Here is a 26437-nt window from a genome sequence, read left to right on the forward strand (position 1 = left end):
ACACTATATACGAATATTTATAATGTCTGAAATCTGTAGCTCGGCAGCCACATAGTGTACCTTTCTGACAGACACACGACACACACATGGGTCCAGTACACCTGTCCCTGCATTGGCACTCATCTTGCAGGGGAAAGAGAACCGTTTCCTCCATCGAACACAGTTGGCCTGCACTGGCTCTCTGTAAGGGGAAACCACAAAGACTATCTTTAAACATTGTATAAGTTTACATATCATGGATTTTTTGTGGACAGGCTGCATGTTAGCTTCATTACATTACATTTATTCATTTAGCTGACGCTTTTATCCAAAGCGACTTACAACTGCTATATATACCAGAGGTCGCTTATGTAGCTCAAATGTCTCTCTGCTCAACTGAAAAGCTGGTTCATTTCCTTTTGCGGTTTGGATAACTCACATTATAAACCGTGATGAACTGTCTGGCTCTGTGCCAGAATCATAATGCATCATACACTATACCTGGGAAATAATGTTTATTACAATAAAAAAAAACAAAAACACTCAGATATCAAACCTCAAAAGCTGGAATCAAATATACAGTTTAGTATTTCATACATTGTCACATTATTAACAAACAAAAAAACGGTGTTCGGTAAGGTGACTTTAAACTAAGATGTATTTAAGCACCACTGATTTCCCGCCTTGTCACTTGTGTTTTTGCAGCCCTGATCACATCCCTGAACTGTGGAAGCACAACTTCATTTCATTAATTTTTATATCACTATTATGTAACAATGAAAACCACTTAGGTCAAATGACTACTGGAGTAACGATGCTCACATCTCTTCCCTGCTCAAGGCCACTGCTTCAAGTTGCCAATACAAGCTTATGTTCTTAGCCTCAGATTTTTTCTGGCCACTTAATAAACACACTTATTAATTACAGTCCCGTTTTCCACCAAAGATTACGGCAGCAAGCGTAGCCCATTTTGGCACGAGAGTAACAGAGAAACACATGCACACACATTCTCGGCTAACAACTACAGGTTAAAATGAGAGTGAGGTGTAGCCTACTCTCAGTGGAAGGATGAGATGAATTGAAAGAGAAAAGAGCATGTATGCGTGGGCAGCATTAAGATACCCCAGATGGCCTCCCTTTCACTGCTATCCTCTCCTCTCCCACTCACCTAACCAACTCCCTTCTGTTAAGACAGCCCTCACGCAATTCATTTCAATCGACTCTGCCGGATTTACATGCAAGCTGAGACGATGGTATTCATCTCTAATACAGTACAAATTACAATGATGCAACAAGTAAAAAATCGGACAAGAGTTTGCATCTGTAATAGTGACAAAAAGAGGCAAAGACTGAGGGATACAGATAGAGATGTAGTGTGAGGTGTGTTGATGACATAAGACTTAAACCTATTAACAGTGTGTGCAGATCCCTGGTAAGACGGTTAAGAGTGACTGAAAATACAGGCCTGTGTTGTGCACTGCATCCCTGCCTCACTATAAATGAAAAGCAGCAGATGCGTGACCAATGTTTCACAAATGCTGACTTCATCCTGGGATCATTACAGAGGGAACTCCCAGCCAGCTGGACACTGCATGCCCTATAACTCACAGCACTTCTCAGAGCAGCAAAATACTATTAGTGAGCTTGAGTAAGTTTGGTTTAAAGCACAAGTGGAGGTCGTCTCTCTCATCTTTATACATGGGTCAGATATCTTATTAAACTACAGCTGCTCGCCTTTTAAAAGGCAGCTGCGGTCAGAGTTCGGGCATAAACTCTCTCACAAACACATTGTTACACAGAAAAAACTAATCATTTTTGATACAAATTTGGTGCAGTGTCTTCAAATGTTTCGCAGCAAAGAAAAAATCCAGTCTGAATTTGTTCATAAAATGTTATACTTACAAAAAAGCAAAATCATATAACAAGAAAAACTTGTTTTGACCAGAAACAATGGCGCAGTGATGACAAACCACACCAAAGGAAAAGAAAGGCTCATAAAACAACAGTCCTCACTTCCCTTACACTCACAGTTGGGATGGCTTAAAAGAGTATCAGAGGAAAACTAGTGTGTGCGTCTAAAAAAAAATCAAACTGCTGCAGTAAAATGTGATTTAATGACACAAACTCGTCACTACAAATTAGCAAAGCTAAAACATTTCAGAGCCAGAACAGGATGTTTTGATTATAACCATATAACTTTCCTTGACTGGATTATATTGAAGAACGTTTTCCAGTGTTTCACTCTCATTTAGCTGCAGTGACTGCTCACATGTGAAACAACTGTAGCTGTATTAAAATGGCCTTAATGCCATGACACATCCTGATTCACAAAGTCCAAGATACTGTGCCTTTCTATTTAGCTGGTTTATAATAGCTACGTACTGTAAAGAAAGGGTTTGTTATATAATCAGGGTGAAGCCATCTAATCTCTACAGCCTTACTCCAAAACAAATGCTCTTCCCGTAGTCCAATGATAGAAGGCAGTTTGTGAGGGAAAATCCAAACCCGGTTACAGAGGAGAGGACTGGTTTTGCTTGTCTCAACTGGACAGATATAATAGCATTATCATGACACTGCTGTGGACCACAGGGTGACTCTGGATAATAGGTACAGAGTAATTTCCTTTCATGGCCAATTATTTGGTGTATCATCCTTTTCATTTTAACAACCATTTCACTGTAAATATGAACCATATTTTGTGAAGTACCACATACTTGTCACCTGACAAATATTATCACTTTGTCCATTCAGCTTGACAGAACAATATTACCAACTAGCGCTGAAGCTATCAATTTGTCTATTGGCAGAAATTGATGAAACAATCAGCAATAATTACAAAAATGCACTGGTTCCAGCTTCTGCTCAGATTCCAAATGTGAATATTTACTGGTTTTCTTCTATGATTATAAATATCTTTGGGTTTGGGACCATAGCTGCTAACAATTAGATGGTTAATTGATTTGAGAAAACAAAACGGCAACTATTTTGATAACCGAGTAACTTATGAGTGATTTTTCAAGCCAAGCATTACCTTGCAGGGATTAGGCTGCTTTCTTTGGCCTTTAGACTGTTGGATGGGCAAAACAAGCAATATGACGAAAAATATTTGATTTGAGGATTTAAATTCTGTTCATTTAAATGCTTTTCACTTCGTAGTCTTTGGGGTAAAAGTCATAAAAGACACTTTAACACTGTAACTTGCGCATGAAATCCCAAAAGAGGATTTGGAGAAGATGACTTGTCTTTTCTTGTCTGAACTTGACAACATTATCATGACACTGAGGTGGACCACAGGTTTCCTGACAAGCTACTGGGCTTCCACTATCTCAGTTTCCTTTAAAAAAAAAACATATAGTGAAGGCAACAAATGTACAGTTTCAGATGACCTAGTAGGATAGAAACATGGTGGAATACTCTTCCCATTTATTAACACATGGAAATATTTTAAACTCTGAGACAGAAATGATTCCGGACAGCATTATCCTACTAAATGTGACTGTCAAGGGTTTACAACTATGCAATGTCCTTGCATTTGCCTGATCACTATTAATAACAGGTTGACTAAGCAATCAGACACCTTTCACCTACTTCAATGATAACTTTAAGACCAAACAGGAACAAAACACAACCCATGACATTAGTAGCTTTGTTAATTAAGCAGCAATAGATAGGAGAGTCGTTTTCAGCTTTATGGCAGTTATGTGACAAGTCAGCTGGCTACACATAGCACAGTAATCAATTCCCCAGCCTGCGAGGATGTTAGCCTGCGAAATGCACCCAGCCTTAAACAAGAAGAACATGCAAACTAATGAATGGATACGTTTCGTTTATAATTTGTATTAATTAGTTAAAATAGCTTTGACTAGCAGGTAACGTTACACGTGAACAACCAAAACACCGTTACAGCGGCAAACAACTGACAAACGTTAAGCTAGTTTCTAACGTTGGTCGTGTAGCCTGCTTAGCTCATTTAGTAACGTAGCTAACATTGTAGACGAAAGCTCCTCAGCTAGTTTAAGCTGCGAGCTAAAGAAAAGCAAGTCCTGTGAGTTTTTGTAATGGTTGTACTAAGACAATGCTCACCGAGAAGACTCTTCGGAGAACCCGCCGTCCAGTAGTCTTACTTTACAAAAGAGGACACCGTTCACAAAGGGGACTGACGAGAGCTCGTCCAGCTCAAAATCCACCTTGAACTTGAATTTCTTCTTTTTCATCATCATTAAATCCATACACAGATTCAGTACACTTGAGAAGATGCTCTAGTCTCGCTCGCCGGTGACATTACAGCCCCATTGTGTTGTAGTTACAGATTCAGTGTTGTGATGTGGGAGGATGGTGAAGCTGCTGGTGACAACATTCAGTCAAACTCACTGAAGCGATGGAGGAGAGCTACTTCCTGTTGTGGATTTTCAAAATAGAAGCATATACTTTGATCACTATTAATCGGCCTTTTTGAAAATAAGGTTTGAAGCAGTACAGGTTTATTCTTATCTTGAAACTTCAGTTAAAAGCCTGGTCCCAGTTACACGGGTGTCCCATTTACCAGCCTGGTATAGCTACATGTTTTGACAAATAAAAGTAAAGTTAGGTCTCAATCAGACGCATGGTCTAGTTTTTAGAGAAGTTCTTTGGATGTAGTATAAAACCTCTTAAAGCTGACTGAGTAACCCATTTGAGCTTGTTCTGAGCTGCTTAGATCGTACAAACAAATATAAATGTTAAAACTTTTGTCAATATGGACATGCTACATATCATTAGATCGGTTTGATTCTCCACAATTCAATCATTACGTTCAATTTACTTAAACATTTCAGACTTTGTATGGTAAACAAGAGAGACGAAATAATACTTTTTTTTATTCAAGTCATATTCATACTGGTTGAAATAAACAAATTTATAGTAGTCTATTCCCATCTTTTCTGAGCAAGAGTTTTGTGGGATTAAAGGCATGTCCCATTAGACGTCTGTCTCAAATATAGGTAGGGTGATTTCAGTGACTGAAGCAAATAAAAGCCCAGACTATTAACTGTTTTACAGTAAGTTTTACTGTACTTCTATAAATGCTTATGTAAAATCAAATCAAATAGACCTCAATGTTATTTTTATTTTAGGTTTATTGAGCAGGTAGAATGCAAACCAATAATACATTTACAAATGTATACTGTACCAGAATTAGCCAAAAAGGCTATTTTACACATGCTGTCCCTGGAAAAGTGGTAATATGTCACCCATACAGACTTAGCCCAATACAATAAAAGTTGATATACTGAAAGAAAATTTAAAAAAAAACAATTCATCCTAAATTCAGTTAAAATTACATGGAAGATTAGCTCCTTCTTTTCTGTCAGGTTTATTACATTTTGACTCAACACGACTCCATCTCTTTTATTTTGATGTACGCATGGATTAAACGGATGTACAGTGATGACAGCGTTCAGCTTGATGGTAGTTCGAAGAAGCCCGCCTCCTCTCTCCGGCGCCTCCTGGCGGTCAGGCAGCACAGCAGCAGCACTCATTGGACAGATTACAGTCGCCACCTCGTGGTAAAATCTAGGCCTGCAATGGCACTTTTATTGAAACGAAATTGTTTCTTTACCTCTTTAATTTTTTGTAAAATAATAACATCACATGTTGACTATCTATCTACTTGTTAAACTTTATTTAACACACCGAACCCATATGATTATAGACGTTAGACATTCACCTATACAGTCTATGATATTCCCATGAAAAAAATAGAAATTAAAAAAATAAACCGATGTGCAGCTCAGATTTCCAGTTGTCCAAAGTGCAAGTCTTTCTAAAGAGGCTGCGGGACATTCATCCACTTTCTCCTTCCCTCTCAATATTTACAGATGCACTTTGCCTATTTTCGGATGGATCCTTTATTAAAACATCTGAGGGTTTTGCCTGGATCAGCTGTCAGATTCCTGTGGGTATGACTCACTGAAATGAATCAGACTGCGTTGGTGAGGGGACTATAGGCTGCTGCTACTACTACTACACTGAGTGCGCGTGCGTGTGTGAGAGTGTTGCACCCTATGGTTACACCATGACACCACAACAAAAGATAAATACCTTTGAGAAAGCAGAAACTAAAAGCCTGGGAAATGCGCGAGAGATTAAACGGCTTGAAAGGAACTAACGTTACGATAAAAAGCGTCTTTCTCACGCCTACCGGTCTGCACTGAAGTATAGAAATGCTCACCATGAAATTGTAATAAAGTTCGTGCAGTGTTGATCCTGCTGAAGGGTGTGTCTGTAGTGTTTGTATATGCGCAGTAAAAGAGGAGGTCTCAGGGAAGCTAAACCGAGTCTCCCCACCCTTTGGCTCAGCGCTGCCAACCTACCTCATCCGCAAGCAGTTTTCTATATCTACGATACCTTATATCACTTTTATACCGGATTCTACCGACTTTTAGAGGACGTTTCTACGACTGCACTGCGGAAATCTCTTTTAAATCACACGGGACTGTCCAGCTGCTTCAAACCAGAAGTGCCAGCCACAGGAATCGGTTTCCCTCCTTGTGTGTGTGTGTGTGTGTGCGCGTTACCACAGCAGATTAATTTCCCACTTTTTTTGGTTTTGTGTCGAGGCCAAGAGTTTCCTTTCTAACTTCAACAATGCTTCAAGTCATAAGGAAGCTGTTTTTTACGGACTGCCAGTGTGCTTCTGAAGATGCGTTGAAAATGTACGAGGAGCTGTTCGCCAAGCTGGACACCAACAAGGATGGAAAAGTGGATGTGTCCGAGCTGAAGGAAGGCCTGGCAGCTCTGGGCATCAAAACTGGGGAAGGGGCAGCTCAGGTAGAACCACGGATACAGTACACATAAAGGCCTTATAGGGAGAGAAAGTTGTCAGAAATACTTCTAGTGGGCCTACTGCATTCCTGAAGGAACTGGGCAGGCTGCTGTTTGCTTCCAAGTTAGCTACAAACATTGGGTTTGCAATGTATTCTGGAAATGGTGGTTGGGAAAACAATCTCCCCACAAGGTCCATTTAGAATCTGTTCTGTAGCTTTCTGCTATAACAATATGATCTTTAATGTAAGTTTTAGCATGTCATCCTTATTACATCTCCAAGTTCACTTTCTCTGACATTGAGGATTTTCACTGAGCAATAAAAAATATCCTGAGAAGTCTAATACAAAGAGGAAGGAGGGAGTTAATTATATTGTGTCTTAATTTCATGCAAATGGTAAAGAAATGAAGAATTCATTGATGGAAACCCACATTTTTTTCTCACATAATTGGAACAAGTCAAGTGGAGCATACATTTATCTTAACAATCAAATAACAGCAATATCGAGCTGGTAAAGAGATGGGTGGATGAAGAACCGGTGTAACTACTGTCTCAAAGTTCAAACTGTAGATGTAGGTGAGCTTTGCTGTGACTAAACGGAAGGTCCCACCTTTGCTCAACAAATTATCTTGCATTCCTTACATTACAACTCACATTAAAAGTCTGAGTCAGGAAAAAAGGTTGAGACAGGTCTGTGTGAGTGTTGTAAAACAGGCGCCTTCAAGATCCATTTAATTATGTGATAATGTCATGATAAAGAGGTAATAAACATGCACACTGCTTTTCAAACAGCCTTATTCGGCCAGCAGTGTCTTCATTCAGCACAACAATTAAGCTCTTGTTGTCGTGCTATATAAGTCATTATTTTTCTCCCCATGAAATGGATTACATCTATCCACATGGTATGGATCGCCTCTTGACTTTTGAAGCAGTTGTGACTTTCATGTTCCGGTTTATCTACCGAGTAACTGATCTTGAATCGGCACATTTTTGTGTAACATTATGCGCCTACAGCATAGCAAGATAACTGAATGAAATTCTTTCTTGGTGTAGGACAATCCCTCTACAAACATGGATAGTCTTCATTTGCGCAGCTCTTTAAAAATGAATAAAAAGCAAATTCAAATGTAAATGCATAGAAACAAAATGGAAATATAAAATCAGTGCTGAGCACAGACCATGAAAGTTAATGATGGATAAGTAGACCGTACACAGGAAGTGAGTTGTGATAAAGTAAAGGAAGCATTTCTCTGCCTTATTCTGCCACCAGCTGGCAGACTAATGCAGTCTAAAGAGGAGATGGTAGACCTACCTCCTCCACCATCCAGTGAGGAGGCCAGACACCCAAAAGATTATGTTGCTCTATGACATGAAGACACTGGATTGCTAATATTATGTTCTTTCTTCAGAAAATAGTTTCCTCTGCAGACCAAGACAAAAATGATGGGCTCGACTTCACCGAGTTCTCCAGTTATCTAGAGGAGCATGAGAAGAAGTTACTACTGACCTTCAAGAGCTTGGACAGAAACGAGGATGGTATGGTGTTATGGATTTAAACGTAGTTCAAATAGTTTTCAAACTGATATTGAACATTTACCTAAAAAGAAAAACCTATGTCAGGACTACTGTTTTTTTATATTCAACAGGACAAGTGGACTTACAGGAGATAAAGCAGTCATTTGCCGATCTGGGGCTGGACATCAGCAAAGAGCAGGCAGAGAAGATCCTTCAAAGGTATTTGTGCTTAATATGTAACGGCTGTGAACTAAGTTACTCTGCAGCAGTGGTTGTTCTCTTGAGAATCTTGAAAATATTCTGTTTCTGTTACTGGTGTACCCAAGAAAAACCTGCACAAACCTAAACTAAAAGTGAAAAAAGTAATGTTAAAGGTGGGCGCCAGTGTGAGGGACTGATAACCAGTTCAGTCTGTGACTGGGGAGTGGGCTGATGACACATGATAAAGAGCTGGCAAGATGTCTGACTTGCAGAGAGAGAGTATACAAACATGGAAGAATAAGATCATTGCTGGAGTTTTCTCTTGATTGACAAGTTGGCCATTAAACTACATTTAGTTAACTTAGCTTGGTGACTTTGGTTAAGAATCATGTATATTAAAAGTACCTTTCAAATGATTACATATGTAATATGTAATCTAAGAGAAAATGATTGCTCCATTACATTATCTAACGTTTAGGAAAAAAGAAGCACACATATAAATGTGGTGGATGTAAGTGCAGGGCTGTCCTCCACCATGTCCTGTCAATCGGAAAGTGTACAAATACTACTGCTGCACTACTCATTTGGTTATCAGGGCCTTCTAAAAAGCACAGTATTTTTGATGTAGTCACAGTTTTGTAAGTATAAAATTCACTTCCTTACTTTTGGTCCTTAAATAACATGAATGTGCAGATAAACAGACTGGTGATAGAAGCTCAGAAGAAGACTAATAAGTATGTTTTCTGGCACTTATTTATTTCCAAGGTGCGAAACTCCAGTAGTATATATAAATAACATCTTACACCTTCATCAGGGTCATCATAAAACATATTACCTAATATTATGTGTTTTATGATGAGCTCGATGACTTTTGATGAAGGCCACAAGCCGAAACGTGTTGGTCTGGCAATAAAGTTGTTTTGCATACTTTAGTGTTGCTGGAGTTTTGACCTCTTCTGTTTTATCATAAGGAATATAACCAGGATGCAGAGGATCCTACATGTTTAAGAGAAATATTCAAATTTTAATAACCAAAAAATAATAAAACATTCTTTGCATGCCTGGCTGTAAACATCAATATTTTTATCTAACATATTGCTTAGTGTTGCTCATTTGTGCGTGATGTTCCAGCCTGCTTGGATCAGTTATGCACTTAAGTTTATATTTTTAGGTGATGTGATCAACCTTGCACCCTGGTAATAAAAAAAATGTTTATATTTGTAAATATATACATACCTCTGCTAGTAACCATTAGCAACTTCAATTTAAATATTATATTAGACGTTATAGTCCTTTAACAATATCCAGGATCTGAATTGCTAATAGTGTTGGAAAAAACGTTACCAGCCTATCCATAATAATTGCAGTGTGCACCATCCAGTCATTGTGCTCGTTAACTGAAGTGACTCCTGATTGTCTCATCGGTTACTATTGCCACAGGGGAAGAACAAGTTGTTGCATGTTAATTTCCTGCCTTGTCAAGTGGAAGAAGTAACGTTTCAGGGCATGTATCTTTTGTAAAAATGCACAACGAGTCTGGTGCCTGCTTAGTAATGCTCACATTTGGATGCAGAAAAAGAAATATTTAGGATAATACTCTTTAAAAAATGTAAACCTTAAAAAGAATACATACCATATTTAATTTTAACTTAAAATTAAATATACAAGATCATCATAAAATAGAACAGAATTTCAGGAACTGAATTTAACAGAAAAAGATCCAATGTTTTGCGCCTGGAAATATAGTTGTGATAAAAATAAAACAACCACAGTGGAATTGGAAGTGGAGGGAGAATAGTGGTAAATTATTATAATAAAACTTTTATACATTTGTCTAATATTGTTATTTTGTCTAAATTGTTGTAGAATATTTCTCCGTTCATAAGGGTAAATCTCAACAACAGACATACTGCTGGATAGTTATTTTATAAGAGATGGGACAGATATTTCATAGGCAAGTAAAATTCACTATCTGTGGAGCAGCTCCAGACTGTAGTTACTGTAGGTATATTACACATTTTCTGCTTTAGCTCTGGAATTGCTGATCCGGCTGCCTGACGCTAAAATTATATATATATATTGAATAATAAAACTATCATCATTCCATGTCAATAAAAACTGGGACATTGTGACATTTTGTGTCTTAACAAGTAAAGGGTAAAGTATGGTGGAGGATTGTATCAGTAAATTATTCTGGGAAGGTCTGGGACCTACATGCGTGTACAACCTGTTGAACGAAAACATGTTACACTGAGTTGGATTATATTCAGAACTTCACTTGGTTCTTTGCTTTGCAAGTCAGGTTTATGCAGTGAGCCTCTATTTGTTGCCATTGGGCAAATCTCTCTCTCTCTCTCTCTCTCTCTCTCTCTCTCTCTCTCTCTCTCTTTCGATCTCTGACTGAGCAGAAGTAAAAAATGAAAAAAAACTCTTTGGTCTAAAATGTGAATGGGATTTGGAATAGAGTATTAGCTTTGTTCTTAATCCAGTAGTCCATTTTCTTTGGGTGATGACGTAACGTTTACAGGATAAATTGCCTCTTTTATGTTGACAAATGCAGTGTTAATTATTTTTTTTAAATATTGAAATTAGTGCCTGATATTTCAATTTTAGTGTTCTGTGTTTGTCTCGATTAATTAAAGTTAGAGACGGACCGATTTATCGTTTAGCAGATATTATCGGCCGCTTTAAGCTACTTGCAGATATATCTGCATCGGCATTTATAACAGCCGATATGACAATTAATAAAGAGAAACAGAGAGTCGGATCTCATGTCATGTTGTTGTTGTTGTTGTTCTGTCAATTTATGCTACCTATTGAGATGTGCGGTTCTGCGTATGCCTATGACCCACAAGCGTGGTCTGGTTTCCACGCCCATAAAGCGGAGTCTATCGAGTCGCTCTGCCCTATCGAAAAATGCTACCATGTGTTCCCTTTTTCAATCCCATAAAGTTATAACTCTCACAGTATTATGACATCTTCTGTTGTTTGATTATATTATAACATCATTTCAGGGGTAGCATATTCTGATAGACTAATATCCCCTATCAAATAATGCTCCCACTACAGAATAATTTTATATTGCACCACTACTCACTCCATGTGTACTGTAAGGAGATGGGGAGCATGTTGAAATACTATAGCCTATTATGCAATCTTTATTTAAGATATGAGGGTAGCGTATTCTGATCTGATAGACTAATTGGCTAATGATTTTTGTTATATTGCTGATGATCAGCCACTGTCTCCACGGCATGCAAGGTTGCACAGATTTATGGGCGTGGAAACAGACCACGCTTGTGGATCATACGCATGCGCAGTACCGCTAAGTAGCAGCATGTCGATGGATAGGTAGCATAAATCGACAGAACACCGGAGCTACGGTGAGTTTTTCCCCAGCTGAGTTGTTGATTTGTCACGTCACTTACATGACTTAAATAATAATAAAAACAGCCCCTATCACTTCTCCTCTCTTGAAAACATTCATAGCCTCCCGTTTTTCAGTGCACTCTCCCAGGTCACAGCAGGATTAGGTGAGTGGTGGAGGCTAAAGTTACGCTGACAGACGTGATTGTAGATTTATTCTGAAACAGTGCGGCACTTCTAGTGAACGGTCCTCTCATTTCTCCCTAGTTCATTACTTCTAAATAGTATTAAACATCACGTACAGCAGCTAACGCTGCCCGTTTCTAGCCACAAAGCCAATGCCGTGTTTATCTGTGGAGCAGCGCTAACGTTAATGAGCGATTCAACTATAGTGTGTTTGACGTATTGTAAATATATCTGCGAGCTGCTTGTCACTTGTTACAGTCGGTGTGTCAGAAATGATTAAACTAAAGCGGACTTGTGACTAACAAAGTTCTCTAACGTTACCTCTTCTGTGAAACGTTAGGTTGAAATCTCAAAGTTGCAGCTCCTCCTTGTAGACAGTCATGTAGTATTAAATTAAATAGCAGCGTTTTCTTTGCGTCACTGTATCATAGACGATGTTTTCCTGGCCCCCACAATAAACACTATTTAGTGTAATGTGCATTAGTAGTAGTACTCCGTAATTTACAACAAATCAGATTTTATTTTATTTTTTTTAATTCTGTAGTTTTATTCATCAAAACCTTGATATATTTTGTTGTACTTTTGTTCAAAGCACTATTTATAACAATAAAAAAGTTTATTTTATGTCATGGTATGTCGGTGAGGTCCCAACATAACATTTTAGGGATAATCTTTATGTAATGCATTTCTTAAATAAGGGGAAAAAATGATATCGGCTCTCAGATTTTAAAAATCTCAATTATCGAAATCGGTATCGGACTTAAAAATCCCATATAGTATGAGCAGTTAAAGATTTAGGGCCGTTGGTTTATTTGTTGGTTAAATTTCTGGTTTTATGTCACTGGGCTCTAAGGCTCTGACCATGTGATCACAAAGTCCCGGGTTTGAGTCCAGCTAAAGGCCTTTGTTTTATGTGTCTCTCTCCCCTCACGCCAGCTCTCTTCTACAAATGTATCTAATCTAATAGAAAAGGAGAAAATGGCCAAACATATTTAAAAAAAATTACAAAAATACTAAATTTAGGATAGTAAAACATAATTCCTGTTACTGATTAACTAAGATTTTTTGTCCAACCCTAGCTGGCGGTGTTTACTTGTGTGCTTGTATAGATGTTTCCTGTTTTCTTCGTTCAACACTAAAATACTAAAGGTCAAATTAATGCTAATCATCAGCAATGAGTAATTTTATTTTTAATTTTTATTTGTCGTTAGGTGCAAATTTGAGATAAACATAATATTATATCAATATTTTCTGTCTATCCTTGTTGTACAGTATCGATGTGGACGGGACCATGACTGTGGACTGGAATGAATGGAGGAAGCATTTCATGTTTAACCCAGCCACCAACCTGCAGGAGATTATCCGCTATTGGAAGCATGACTCGGTAACTATACTGTCTGTGTGGTGTGTGTGAGGGACAGAACAGAGACCCTAATGATGGATTAACATAGTGATACTGTTACGTTCCTCTGGGTGGTAAGTCCAGGGTGAGGAGGAGAGCAACAATATTTACTCCAAAACTGCTGCCAACCATAGATGGAGCCCACAGAAATCAAGGTTTACCTCGGTTTTGGTTATGATGTTAAGCTTAGTGTAGACCTGTTTTCAAAGTGTGGACCAAACTTTAAAGCTGAGTATATTTAACTAATTGGTAACATCTCTTTTAGTGTGATGAGGCAACCATGAGTGGATGGTACTGGTGAATAGGTATTTGTTTCCTGTGCACCAGACAGTATCATGTTGTACAGTGTAAAATCTGCTCATACCAAGCCATTTTGCATGGCCAGTCTGACCAGGTGCAGGACTCTCTCACATAAACAAATAAATAATTAGTTGGAAACTTAATTTTATTCCAGATGGAAGAGACATGAAGGCAAAATGTTAACTATCCAACCTGTGCCTTCACTGTTCTTTCACTGTCCGACACCTCACTTTAAGAACCCATTGCCCTACAGGGGAAAGTTGTGACAGCTAACACTGGATTTGGACTTTGGCAGGATCTATATCTCCACGTCAACAGATTAGACTCATTCATTTCCAGAGAAGAGGCAAGAGAAGGAGGGAGACAGGTGGAGAAAGAGTGTCAAGGAGGCTATGAAGAGTTTGTTACTTGATGGCCTGTTGTTGGTAAAAGAGTTTAGAAGTGGCGAGAAAACAATAAGTCAATTTATTTAACACACCAATTCAGAGCCTTGTGGTCCGGTCTAGTCTTAATTGTTGTTAAACATTAATGGCAAACACAATTACAAACTAAAAAACTAGTTAGCCTAACAAATCATATTTAAATCCCAATGTTATAAAAATGTGCTGTATAGAAATATACTGCCACTTGTAGTAGGGTTGCATGTCAGAGAGACAACCAGTTCCAGTCACTGGCTAATCCCTGATGTTTGCTGCCTCTGGTCACTGGCACAACCACGGAGTTTAAATAAACCTGTTGCTGCTAAACTGAGGCAGAGATAAGCTAATTTCAGTCTAACCTATAGGAGGATTAGCTTGTCAGTGGGATTGGAACAGGTTGCTGAGAGAGGATGTGAGTCTAGAGCAGGACAGGACGGGAGCGAGGTATGTAGCTCGGTGGTAACATCTAAGGCAGTGGGAGCTTCCCACCATCTCTAGTATTCACATTGATGGTTACTGGCCATTTGGGATTCAGAGTTTCTTCCCTCAGGCTGGATTAGAAACATGTAAATGATCCTGATCAGTCTGAGAATTAGAGTTTAGGAGGGAGCTTGCACAGCACTGGGACTCTACTGTACTGGATCAGCAGCTTTATCAAAGGTTTGAGATGGCCATGGCTCTGCTGCAGCCGCAGCAGCAGCAGCAACAACAGCAAAACTGGTTTTTCATCGACTTTGAAGATGACGCGGTGATCTGTGAGGTGGAGGTGGACATGGTAGGTTAGTGTATTTAGCCTCTCAGTCCAGGTTGTCACCTGGTCATGAATTAAAACTTGTGTGTCTTTATAGTAGAACCCGATCGATACATCAGCATAGCCCAAATTCTCAGCCAGTTTTAGCTTATCACAAATACTGAATTATGATATCCCCATGTACAGAATGCCGGCCCATAAAGTACAGAAAAGCCAAAGATATGTTTACAGTAATTTACAAACAGTGTTGCCACGATGTACCTACTATGCTAGAGAGTGCTTACACATTTGTTTTTCGACTGTAAAATGTCCCACTCATATCTTGGTCACAATTAGGGCTGGGCAATAAATCAATAATGATAATTATCGCAATATAATTTTCCTCAATAACAATAAAACAATATGTTCAATATATCGTCAATAACTGTTTGATTGAATTAATTAGAATCATGAACAAATTAGCACTTAATTTTTCTATTAATATATTTATTTTGTTGAGGAAAAGGGACTGAAAAACTATTTACTCATCACATTTGTTGAAAAAAGATTTTGACATTTATGATGATAAGTATCATTATCGAATGGTATGTAGTGTTTTTATCGTGATAACGTTTTTGGCTATATACCCCAGCCCTAGTCACAATTCAATATTTATCAAATTTGAGGGATCCTAGTCAAAACTGGATGTTTATTTAAAAAAATAAATATTGGCTTATTTATTGTTATTGGATTTTTAAAACTCTTCTATGTTTGAATCAATATTGTCCTCAAAGATTGACAAATTGGGTTAGGCCCAATGCACAGAGGTTTGCAGCATTTTACCCCCTTATATGCTAAAATATTGGCTGTGGAGACAACAACAGCAACACCTGAGCTTTTCTGATGCAATCCAGTACAGCAGCTTAGACCTTTCAGTTTTTGGTGAGACTTTGTAAGAAAGATGTTCATTTAACTCAGATTTTGAGGATGTAGCTGGTTGTGGAGCAGTTGCTTTGAGTTCAACTTGAGAAAACACTGAATTAGCAGTGGTCTGGAGTAGTCTGTGCACAAGACAATATGTTACTGTAAATTAATCACTAACATCAGTACAGGCTTTCATATCACATGATGATTTGTCCACATTCTTTATTTATTTAACTGAAACCTTTTCAAATTTGATTGCTGCAGTTTCAGACTGTTGCAAGTGACACAAAACTACATTTTTGAGACTTTTTGTTACTGAAACGGTTTTAGAAAGTGGCGTGCTATTAAGTAATTGATCTCACAGCATGGAGCTGTAGTTATGTAAGATTTTGGATAAGGACATGGCGTTTGTCTGGTCCTGCAAGGCATTAGGCTCAGGGTGAGGCTGTGAATCAGGTTTGTTTTTGATGCTGTGTGTTTAAGATTCACTGAAGAATTATATAACTTTCTTTTAGCTGCTTGTTGATGTTTAGACAGTTTACATAGTAATTAATATATGTCCTTGACTGTGATTTAATTACATTGTGTTGTGTGTAGGTGCTGGACATTGGTGACAGCCTTGCCATCCCAGATGAGTTCACAGAGGAGGAGAAGACGACCGGTATATGGTGGAAGCAGCTGTCAGCGGGGGCCATGGCAGGTGCCGTGTCCCGTACAGGAACCGCCCCACTGGACAGGATGAAGGTGTTCATGCAGGTGTGTTAAAACATGTACATTGTTGTCGTTGTTTTTGGTTTTCTGTCATAGACCTGCTGTCAGAAGTTGTTCTTAAATAACATTTTGAATAATAATAAGCAGATATAACTTTAAGACCAAACAAAAACATGGTTTAATGAAAGTGCAGTGCCGAGTATTCACTGAGAAGTGTTAGTATATGTATAGTAATGTACCGTAGAGTGTGACATCTATATAGGATAATCCCACATATCATTCTTGCATACTACAGAAATACAATAGAATGTGAACTAGCTGTTCCAGTAGACACTGTAGCAGAAGTGAAGAAAATTCCCTCATTTAAGTGGTTAACCTGTTCTTAATTGTATTTTTATGTTTTTTTACATGCTGCCTTTACTACTACATAAATATATTTACTTTTTTAAGTAATGGTTTACAATTGCAAATGTTTATTTATTTACAGGTGCATTCCTCTAAGACAAACAAAATCAGCCTGGTTGGTGGTTTTAAGCAAATGTTAAAAGAGGGAGGCTTGATGTCTCTGTGGAGAGGAAACGGTATCAACGTACTGAAGATTGCACCTGAGACTGCCATTAAATTTATGGCCTATGAGAAGGTAAATCCATTTCACCTCCTTTAAACTGATCACAGATCCCCTCAGGCTTTGTGCAAGAAACATTCATACACTGTATCAACTTTTTAACATCAAAGATACAGTCCTTTTGTCACTGTTAGATGATCCTTAATAGCCTTCATTTGTCACTGTGTTTCCTTAGTATAAGACCCTGCTGTCCAGTGAACCAGGGAAGGTCAAGACCCACGAGAGGTTCATGGCTGGATCGCTGGCTGGAGCCACAGCACAAACTGCCATCTACCCCATGGAGGTGAGCATAGGTGGAGACATTTACAGGTGTATCTGTGTTTATGTTTCATATCTGAGTATTAAGAGTGGCATCAGGTTAGAGAAAATGTATTTTCATATACATTTGATGATGATAGCTATCTCTGTTGTTAGGTCTACATTAATTGTCCTCTAAAGACAATTTTCATTCTAAAAAAAGTCCATATCTGGCCCATTTCAGCCTAACCTGAAAGTAAAGAGCAAAGTAAAAAGGTGTGAGAGACTTTACGGAAGGTAAAGTAGATTTCTGTCCTTGATTGTTAAGATTAAGCGATACCATGCATTAACATGAACAGTTATCTTGCATATGGGAAAAACACAGTATGTAATTTCCTGCTTCAAAACAGTAACAAAAGATGTAGTTCGATCACATTGTGAAGTAGCGTGGGATCATGGGAGTGGTTGTCTTCACACCAATGGCCTTCATTGCAGTCAGCTTCTCCTGGATTCCTTTAGTATTCATCCTTCAGGAGGTTTTTACCGTGAGCAAAAAGGATCCACTGAAGTCTCCTCCTCTCCAAAACAAGCAGACCCGGTGATTAAAACCGGTAGAAACACTGCAGTTTGACGTTAAAGAGTAGGTGTTTCTCTGATGCTGTTTGCCAGACAAAGGACTTCACAAAGGGGCAGCGAGCCAAACTTGCTGCTAACATTTGCTGAGCTTGTTACTCTGATAGCTTAAGACACACACATCTAATAATATCCGTCATCTAGTTAAAATATATAGTTAAAAACTACCAAGATTTAACTTGTATTGCAAAAATGTGGTTTAAAACTGGATAAAGAGCCAATTTATGACAGCTTCTGGCAGATGTATACAACAAAATAAAGCTAATTTTGACCTTCGGTTAACTAGGAGATGGACTACAGAGTACAGCCTTATCAAGGCAGCTGCGTCAGTCTAGTCAAGCAACCAGACAGAGAGGAAAAACAGAGTTTGACTTACCTTTGCCCAGCAAATTATCCTAACGTGGGAAACCCTGTGTGATAATACCCTTAAAGAAGGAAGATTTCTTCACAAAAACTATAAAAAACATTATCTAACCACAACTGTAACCTAATCCACTTCACTCTCTATACTCAGTGTGTTCTGAACAATCATTTTTTCAACACTGTGCCTAAAAGCACTGCTTGTGTTTCAATTTTCATGACTGTTAGGAATACTGAGCATATGTACAGCGAGGTGGATTATGCTGCAGGGAAGTTTACTTTGATGTTCTGAACTGATTAAGCTAGTCACACCTTAAGCCCGATTTATACTCCTGCGTAGGGTCTACGTGCGTAGCTACGCCGTAGGCTACGCAGGTAGCCAGGCATTTATACTTGTGCGTCCGTGTGTCCGTCAATCTGCAATTACATCCCCAAACACTAGTCGGCAGTAACGCTACAGCTGACTGTAGTGTTGACTTTTGCCAGCCGAGCAGGCTAACTTCTGGTTTAGCCCTCTGCTAACGTGAATGGGGGTAAAATTGACGTGCGGCTGGTGTAGCCATTTCAAATGTTACCGACCGAATGGATCACATTCTAATAATGAAACGAGTCATTTCGCTCGGGTTGTGACGGTCAAATATATTAATCCACCGTGTTACAGCCGCCGTTTTGGCCGCTAGTAAAAGTTACTTCAAAGCACGGGCACTTCCTGTCGGCTCGGAGGCGTTGCGAGGCTTCCCAGCCGACCAATCACAGAGCTTACGGTCCGTGTCGTGTAGCTACATTTTTTGAGGAGGTGCACGTCAGGCTACGCCGTAGGTGACGCCGTAGGGTAGGGGGCTACGCAGAGGATACGCCGTCAATTTGACACAGAAGTATAAATTGCACTTCAGCGTCATGAATGAAGAATTTTATTCAAAGGAGGACATTCAGCCATTGTGTAGGATTTAGTGGCATCTAGCGGTGAGTTTGCAGATTGCAACCAGCTGAATACCCCTCGCCTCATCCTCTCCTTACAAGCATGCAGGAGAACCTACTGTGAAAAACCAGATGCAAAAGGCCCTCTCTAGTGTTTGGTTTGTCCGTTCTGGGCCAATGTAGAAACACAACAATTCATATTTTCATGTGATTATACACTTATAACAACACTTCTGCCATATTCTGCCAATAGGGCCTCCTGAAGCCAGCACACTGGTCTTTTAATAAGGATAGTGACAAAGTAGAATAAAGACAAAAATCATTTAATTTCAAAAATCTATTAATCTTCAGTCAGTCAGTAGCTTCAGCTGCTGGCTGCTACAATAAGTGGCAGTCAAAGTGCTGCCTGGTAAACGGCCTCACTTATAATCTGCGTTCCTGCAGGTGATGAAAACCCGTCTGACGCTGAGGAAGACCGGACAGTACTCAGGAATGTTTGACTGTGCCAAGAAAATCCTGAAGAAGGAGGGAGTGAAGGCATTTTACAAGGGTTACATCCCCAATATTCTGGGCATCATCCCCTACGCTGGCATAGATCTGGCCGTGTACGAGGTACGTGTTGATTAATCTTTCTCATGTGGAAAATGTACATACAAAGCTCAACTTCCATATGCAACATCATTGGTCATTAAAAACAGTGAAGGGTGTCCACTTGATATGTTACATAGATGTCACATACTGATTTTTTGAAATATAACTAATACTTCTTTCACAAACACTTCCTTATCCTCACCAGAGCTTGAAGAACCTCTGGTTGTCCCACTATGCCAAAGATACAGCCAACCCCGGTGTTCTGGTGCTACTTGGCTGTGGTACCATGTCCAGCACGTGTGGCCAGCTGGCCAGCTACCCCCTGGCTCTGGTCCGCACCAGGATGCAGGCACAAGGTACAGAGAACCAAACCTCATTCAAAATTCTGTCAACTTTTAATTTAGTACCATTGTCATTTTCCCAGTGCCTCCATGATGTTATCCAGAGGGACTTAAGTGTGGGAAGTACTCTCTAAAGCTTTCACAGTTTGTAGTTGGTTTTCTTCAAAATTAAAACAATTGCAAAAAAAAGTGAATCACTTGAGCAGTGATTGTTGTTATTGGTAGAGAAATAAGCATTAAAAAGCGCATACTCTAGCTAAAGATTACATTAAGGCAGCTATAATTAAGCTGCTATAATAAAGATTTCTATATTGATAAATGATCACATGACTACTTATGTGAAAGAATTATTACCTGGCTAACTCAGTAGATCCCTTTAGCTCTACTGAGCTTTATTGCATATTTCAGCTCAGTGTTATGGCTTTCTAGCCTGCCTCTGTACTGTTTTGGTTCACTCATTTTCATATTATTGTTTTCATCAGAAAAGCCCTAAAAAAATACCTGTCCAACACCAAACAACAGTCAAACAAAATAAGCAACAACTGGTGAACATAGTGGAGCGTTGAGCAGCTAAAGAGCCAAATATGTGTCTCAGGAGTTAGTGGAGACTAACAACAGGGCTAGAAGGAGAGTTAATATTGGACTTACATACATCAGGTGGCCAAGTACATGACTCCAAATAATTGCTAATGTTGCTCCATATCTAGTAAAATGTACAAAGGCAACTGTTCGGTAAAACGTTTGTCATATCAACTTCATTAGGTCATAATATGTCAATGTTGTGTTTATAGCGTGTTTCTGCTGCCCCCAAGTGGCCTAAGCAAATCAGTTATTGCAGGTTTAGTCCAAATGCTCATTTAAATATTCTCTGAGAGAAACTGTGCAGAATACAGTGGTTTCTCAAATGTTTTTCTTTCTTTTTTCAGCTTCTATAGAGGGCTCAGAGCAGCTGCCCATGACCCGAATGGTAAAGAAGATTGTGGAAAAAGAAGGTCTCTTTGGACTTTACCGCGGCATCCTGCCCAATTTCATGAAGGTCATACCGGCTGTCAGCATCAGCTACGTGGTGTATGAGTACATGCGGTCTGGCTTGGGTATTCAAAAGTAGGCAGCAGAGTAATCTATGACCGTGTGTGTGTCAGTAAGAGTGTAAGAGGTTGTGCAGCTTTTTGTTTTTTTTCAAACTGTCATGTAAAGCACTTGTTTACCTGTAGGTCTCCATAGTCTGGACTCACACTGCTGCAGATGGAGTCATTGTGGAAGTTTTTTTCAAGTGATTGCAGGACTTTAGCTAAACTGTTGAGCCGTTACGAAAAACTTCTTACGAAATCCTGCAGTTCTCACAGAGCTGATATTGATAAATAAGACTTCTACAATGTTTCCAACTGTATGTTGTTCGTCCAATCTGCGTTTAGGGTGCACCCACAGATTTAAGTCAGTCTTAGGGCCCAGTTTGGGTCAACTGAGTTTAATCAAGAGGTGAATATTAAGAATTTGAAAACCAAAAACACTTGGAGAGGTTCATTTTGATTTTATTAGAAATGTCAGTGTTCTTATATCAATCATTTTAAGTATGGGCCCTGTTATCAATGCACAAGAAATATATCAAATGTTCTTCTAATATTGGACCAAAGGGCACCTTATTGTACCAATCCAAAAAGTAGAACACACAATAGCACTTTTGTTAAAAACATTTTTGCCATCTTTATCAGAAAAATACGCACAAAAGTTGAGAATTCATATTTCTCCCTCGTCCAGCTTTATCGAGTTTCCCAAAATATTGTGCAAGGTGGTCCCGCATGTTTCACCTGGAAATCTGAGGAAACGTTTTAAGTGCAATACTGTATTTACTCTTTGGTGATTCACATTCTGGTATGTTTGAGACAGGTATGTCTATTGGGACTTCACCCCAGTGTTGTTGGTTCCACAGTGGTCTTTTTATATTGGACATCATTACTGCATCTTTTCAGAAGGTTTGAACAGGGGAGTAATGTGCCTTATGTGTTTGTTCTCAGATATCTGTGGACTTCTCCACCCTCCATTTGTTCTTGCCTTTCTTTCTAATATTTGGTTAATTACATGCTAGTGTTTACATTAATAAAAACATTTGAATACAAAAGTTTTTATTTTTAGCTTACTTTGGTTGAATTGTACGAGTTTTTTTTACTAAATGTGTGGCACAATAGAGGCAAATAATGCGCCAGTTATGATCTAAAAAAACCTCTTAAATCTGAAAACTAAACTGATGATCTAAACTGAGTACAAGCTTTCGCTGAAGCCTTGAGTGTTGTGCATTTTACCCTTGAGGCATTAAGTACAGATTACTCCAGTTTAGATCTTATGCAATACCCTTTTCCCCAGTGATGTTGACAGTGCTGACTTTAGCTGTCTGATCCTGGGCATGTTAAATGATGCAGTAACAGTGGCTCTGCTAATTTGTAGTACGCACTAAAGACACTGAAAGAATTATTTTCCGCCTATCCGGCTCCTGCTTAAAAACTCAAACACATACCTTTTGATAATGATTCTGAATAATCACTGTGTAACACCCCTCTTTAGCTCGGATTTGACTAACCAGTGGTGAAAATAAGTGGCAACAAGCTGTGCAAAATATAACCTCCAATTTTATTTACACACCTAATGAAAAAGACATAAAAAGGTTCAAAGCAAGGCCAAAGCTAAGAAAGCTAAAAGTCAGTTTAGTTGGGGAAGCTCAGGGTCAATTAAATAAAATGAAATCAGGTTATTTGAGGCTGGGTGTGCTCAACTTCTGTTCCCAGCGTATAGCGAAGACGAACAACACACCAAGGACTGGTCGGTTGTGGCCTCCTTACTGCCAGGGGCCTCTTGTAACTCCACTAAGTGGCTGTTTCTCTGCACCATGCAACTCTCCAGACTCCGACCCAGCCGTGTTCCACACTATCTCGGATACCAGCAGCACTCTCAGCACACCTGCACATTGTACCCAGGAGACAAGCAGAAAACTCACTGAGCCTAGTGTGTGGCTGGTTCAGTGACTTCAGATTGGAGGTCACGCCCAAGCACACCTGTCTACCATCAGCCCATCCCCATGCAATCAACCCATGTGAAGACCACACCCACCAAACACACACTTAAGGTGCTCACCCGTCACACTATCACAGCACTCAAAATCAGGCTGATACAGGTCTACCCCGTTACAACTGCAGTCAAGCAAAAACCATAGACTGTATAAAAGAAAAAACACTTAACATTTCTTGGTTACAGCTTCTTAAATGTGTTTCTTTCTACGCTTTCATTACAAATTGAGGACCTCTAGGTTTCCAGACTGTTGGTCAAACAAAATATTTTTGGTTCTGGTAACGTGACATTAGAGACTAAAATGTTATAAATAGGATCAACTCAAGTAAAAAGAGTATGTTGAATGACAAAGTGCATTTATTTGATATTGAGCAAGAACTTCCATTTTCAGTATATGAACATTTCTGATCTTGGCGACTGCTAGTGGTCGAATCAAAGAAGTCACCGACAAGAACTGTTTAACAATTTGAAAGATGGGACACACTAACATACACAACTTCTACACAGGCTTTAAAGAAAAAACAAGTACATACTGTATGGCCTTCTATGGAAACAGGACTATAATTTCATTACACCCTGTTTATGAAAGATGAATGTACATTAGATGTTAATTCTATTCTGCTTTTACAGATGTGAGTTTTTGTAAAAATAAATAAAGAAAATACCCACACAGTACATGACTAGGTAGGCCTGCCATAAAGACAGATGATATTCATAAGACTCACATTAATAAGAAATAACTTATATGATCACTAAAATAAAAACATGGAGGCTTTATGGTTCAATAGATTTTTTAATACTATTTAATCTGAAAATAGCTTTTTTTCTGGGTATATTCCATTAATTATGAGTGTACCAACAAGAGAAAAAAATGCCACAGTGGTCAGGATGGACCGCAGGGCTTTGAACCAGCTGGGGTACGTGGGTAGCAGAGACAGATCATAATGCAGCGAGATTCCAAGTGCCATGATAACCATGGTGGATGCAGGAATAATGTTGTCGCTCATAACCATGGCCACCCAAGCTAACAGTGGGGGAACCACACTGTTGGCCAGGTTTATCCAGTCAGGTTTAGCTGGGCTGCTCTCAGGAAGAGCGAATCCCCAGCGAGCTCCACCCAGGAAGGAAACAATGGAGGCACCGTAAGCTAACTGAGCATAGGCCAACTCTGAAAAGTAGCTCTCAGTCACAGCCATAAGCAGAGTGGGGGTGACAAAGGGGATCAGCCCTGCAAACCCCAGGTACAGGGCAGGTTTGGGACTTTTCCACAAGTCTTTCATGTCATAGCGCAGCAGATCCAGCTCTCTGGGGGGAGGTTCAAGCTGTGGTCGCTTCTTCAGTCTCACAGCAGAAGAGTGGAAATGTTGGTTCCTCACTAAAAATTGGGCTGCGTGAGTTTGGATCCTCTGGAAGAGCTCAGTCCTCCTGAAACCGAGTACAGAAGGAGGTTTTAGTCGTCCATCATCTGTTGAGGCCCAGAAGGTCTGCAGGGAGCTGGATCCCCCATCAGAAGCTCTAGTCAGGGCTGATGTCCAGCATCTTTGTGGAGGACCTGCCCAATGCCACACCTAAAAAGACATACATATTAAAATTAAATATATTTTAGTTTTAAATTGATAAACTCTCAGAAATATTAGCAAAAACAGCTTTAAGTGCAAAAAATGGTCTTTACTTTCTGGGCTGCAAAGATGCTTCTTCCAAGTATAACAGACAGCATCTGATGAAAGAAGCAAACAGATAAGGTCAGATCAAAAAAACACAAAGGCTAATAGACTCAAAGTTAAGAAAAATTAGAGTAAATTAAAATATTAAAAGAATAAAATGTAAAATGGATTAGAGCAACAACGGATGAATATTTTCAATATTCAGAATCAGAAGGAGCTTTATTGCCAAGTAGTGTTTTCCACATTTTGGAATTTGCTTTGGTGATGAGGTGCTACACGTAGACAAACATACAACTGACATAAATAAATGTAGAAATATATAAATATGGAATAGACAATGCAAGTTATGTAAGAATAATAAAAATAATAGAGAAAAATAATACAACTATTTGCAGAGAAAGAACAACGTCGCAAATATTTACATGTGCATTATTCCGGGTTTGTGTTGTGCAGACGTATTGCAAGGGAAGAGAGTATTGTGTACATAAATATATAAATTGATAATATAAAAATAAACAACAACAAATATGCCAGGTTTGTGCAGGATATGAAATGAAATAATATTTACATTAAGTACTGTAATTACATTACATTAAGTAATCTTATATAATCGTAAATGTTATGGTTATTTTCTTGATCCATACAGTTTCAGAAGACAGTGAAAAATCAGTTTTTCAAACAGCGTAACGTTAAATAAACCAGTCACTTCACCGGTTCGGGTCCCTCTCTCACCGGACATCTAAACGTATCTGCGGCAGCTCAGTACAGCCACACAGCTCAGACAGACAGATTACACGCAGTAAACGATGAGAGAAGTCATTAAGTAACGATTGAGCAGCAACATTGCTGCGTTAGAAAGTTAACGCTACAGCTCAGACTGGTTAACGTTAACGTGACAACAGACACAACAACGTTAACGTTAGTAAGTTAACAGCTAACGTTGCTGCTTACAATATGAATCCATATTCCTGAAACACAAACACAGATAATTACCTCTATTTCAGGTTGAAAAGCTCATACTTTGGCCCTGTGGGGGTCAAACAGTAAATTTGTGGGAAACACGTTGGTACGCCGTTTATTCCTTCCGTGTTAGACAAGAAACGTCCTTTAACTACAGTTCCACTACAATACAGCGAGTCTAAATCGATCTAATAACCTGATGAATAAATATTAATAGTTGGACAACAGTTTTACTTGTTACAAGTGTGCATGCTACTTATTTAAAACTGGCCGTGTAACATTACATTACAGCAGGCACGTGCACACATAGACATCAAAAGGGTCTTCAGCACTTGCCCTTTTTCTTCTTCAAGAGAAAGTGCCCTTTTTTCTGGGATGCTTTTTTTTTTTTTTTTTTAAATAAATGAATATACCGTATATTTATTCCTGTTTGCGAGCAGATTCCCTGTCAAACAAATATATTTATTGGGGGAAAAATCTAAATAGGCTATCAGGTCGGAAGATGAGCCTTTG

General features: G+C 39.0%; 3 protein-coding genes across 5 annotated transcripts in view; 1 reads left to right on the forward strand and 2 right to left on the reverse strand.

Moving 5' to 3' along the window:
• fam102bb (family with sequence similarity 102 member Bb) overlaps positions 1-4329 on the reverse strand; it is a 21022-nt gene extending 16693 nt beyond the window's left edge. For both annotated transcript variants that reach the window (XM_046048775.1, XM_046048773.1), the window contains exons 1-2: positions 4063-4329; positions 61-181 (exon numbers count right to left, since the gene is read on the reverse strand). In XM_046048775.1, the coding sequence (XP_045904731.1) occupies positions 61-181; positions 4063-4208 (267 nt within the window). In that variant the 5' untranslated portion in view covers positions 4209-4329. The remainder of the gene's footprint in view (positions 1-60; positions 182-4062) is intronic.
• A 1801-nt stretch (positions 4330-6130) lies between these two features.
• slc25a24 (solute carrier family 25 member 24) lies at positions 6131-22359 on the forward strand. The gene is made up of 10 exons (XM_046048776.1): positions 6131-6786; positions 8191-8317; positions 8428-8515; positions 13322-13433; positions 16422-16580; positions 17023-17175; positions 17336-17443; positions 19753-19920; positions 20105-20255; positions 21167-22359. Exons 1-10 carry the CDS (start codon positions 6604-6606, stop codon positions 21346-21348), a joined length of 1431 nt encoding a protein of 476 aa, XP_045904732.1. The 5' UTR covers positions 6131-6603; the 3' UTR covers positions 21349-22359.
• A 1280-nt stretch (positions 22360-23639) lies between these two features.
• Positions 23640-26215, reverse strand: LOC123971152 (transmembrane protein 69-like). Of its 2 annotated transcripts, none has more exons than XM_046049811.1 (3): positions 25958-26215; positions 24973-25017; positions 23640-24868 (listed from the first exon to the last, which is right to left on the reverse strand). In XM_046049811.1, the coding sequence occupies exons 2-3, from the start codon at positions 25015-25017 to the stop codon at positions 24104-24106; spliced, it is 810 nt and encodes a 269-aa protein (XP_045905767.1). In that variant the 5' UTR covers positions 25958-26215; the 3' UTR covers positions 23640-24103. The 2 variants fall into 2 exon arrangements, with proteins under 2 accessions (XP_045905767.1, XP_045905768.1); XM_046049812.1 differs by lacking the exon at positions 25958-26215 and adding an exon at positions 25697-25720.
• Positions 26216-26437: the final 222 nt, after the last annotated feature.

The sequence above is a fragment of the Micropterus dolomieu genome, linkage group LG05 (assembly GCF_021292245.1).
Source record: "Micropterus dolomieu isolate WLL.071019.BEF.003 ecotype Adirondacks linkage group LG05, ASM2129224v1, whole genome shotgun sequence".
NCBI classification, from domain to species: domain Eukaryota; kingdom Metazoa; phylum Chordata; class Actinopteri; order Centrarchiformes; family Centrarchidae; genus Micropterus; species Micropterus dolomieu.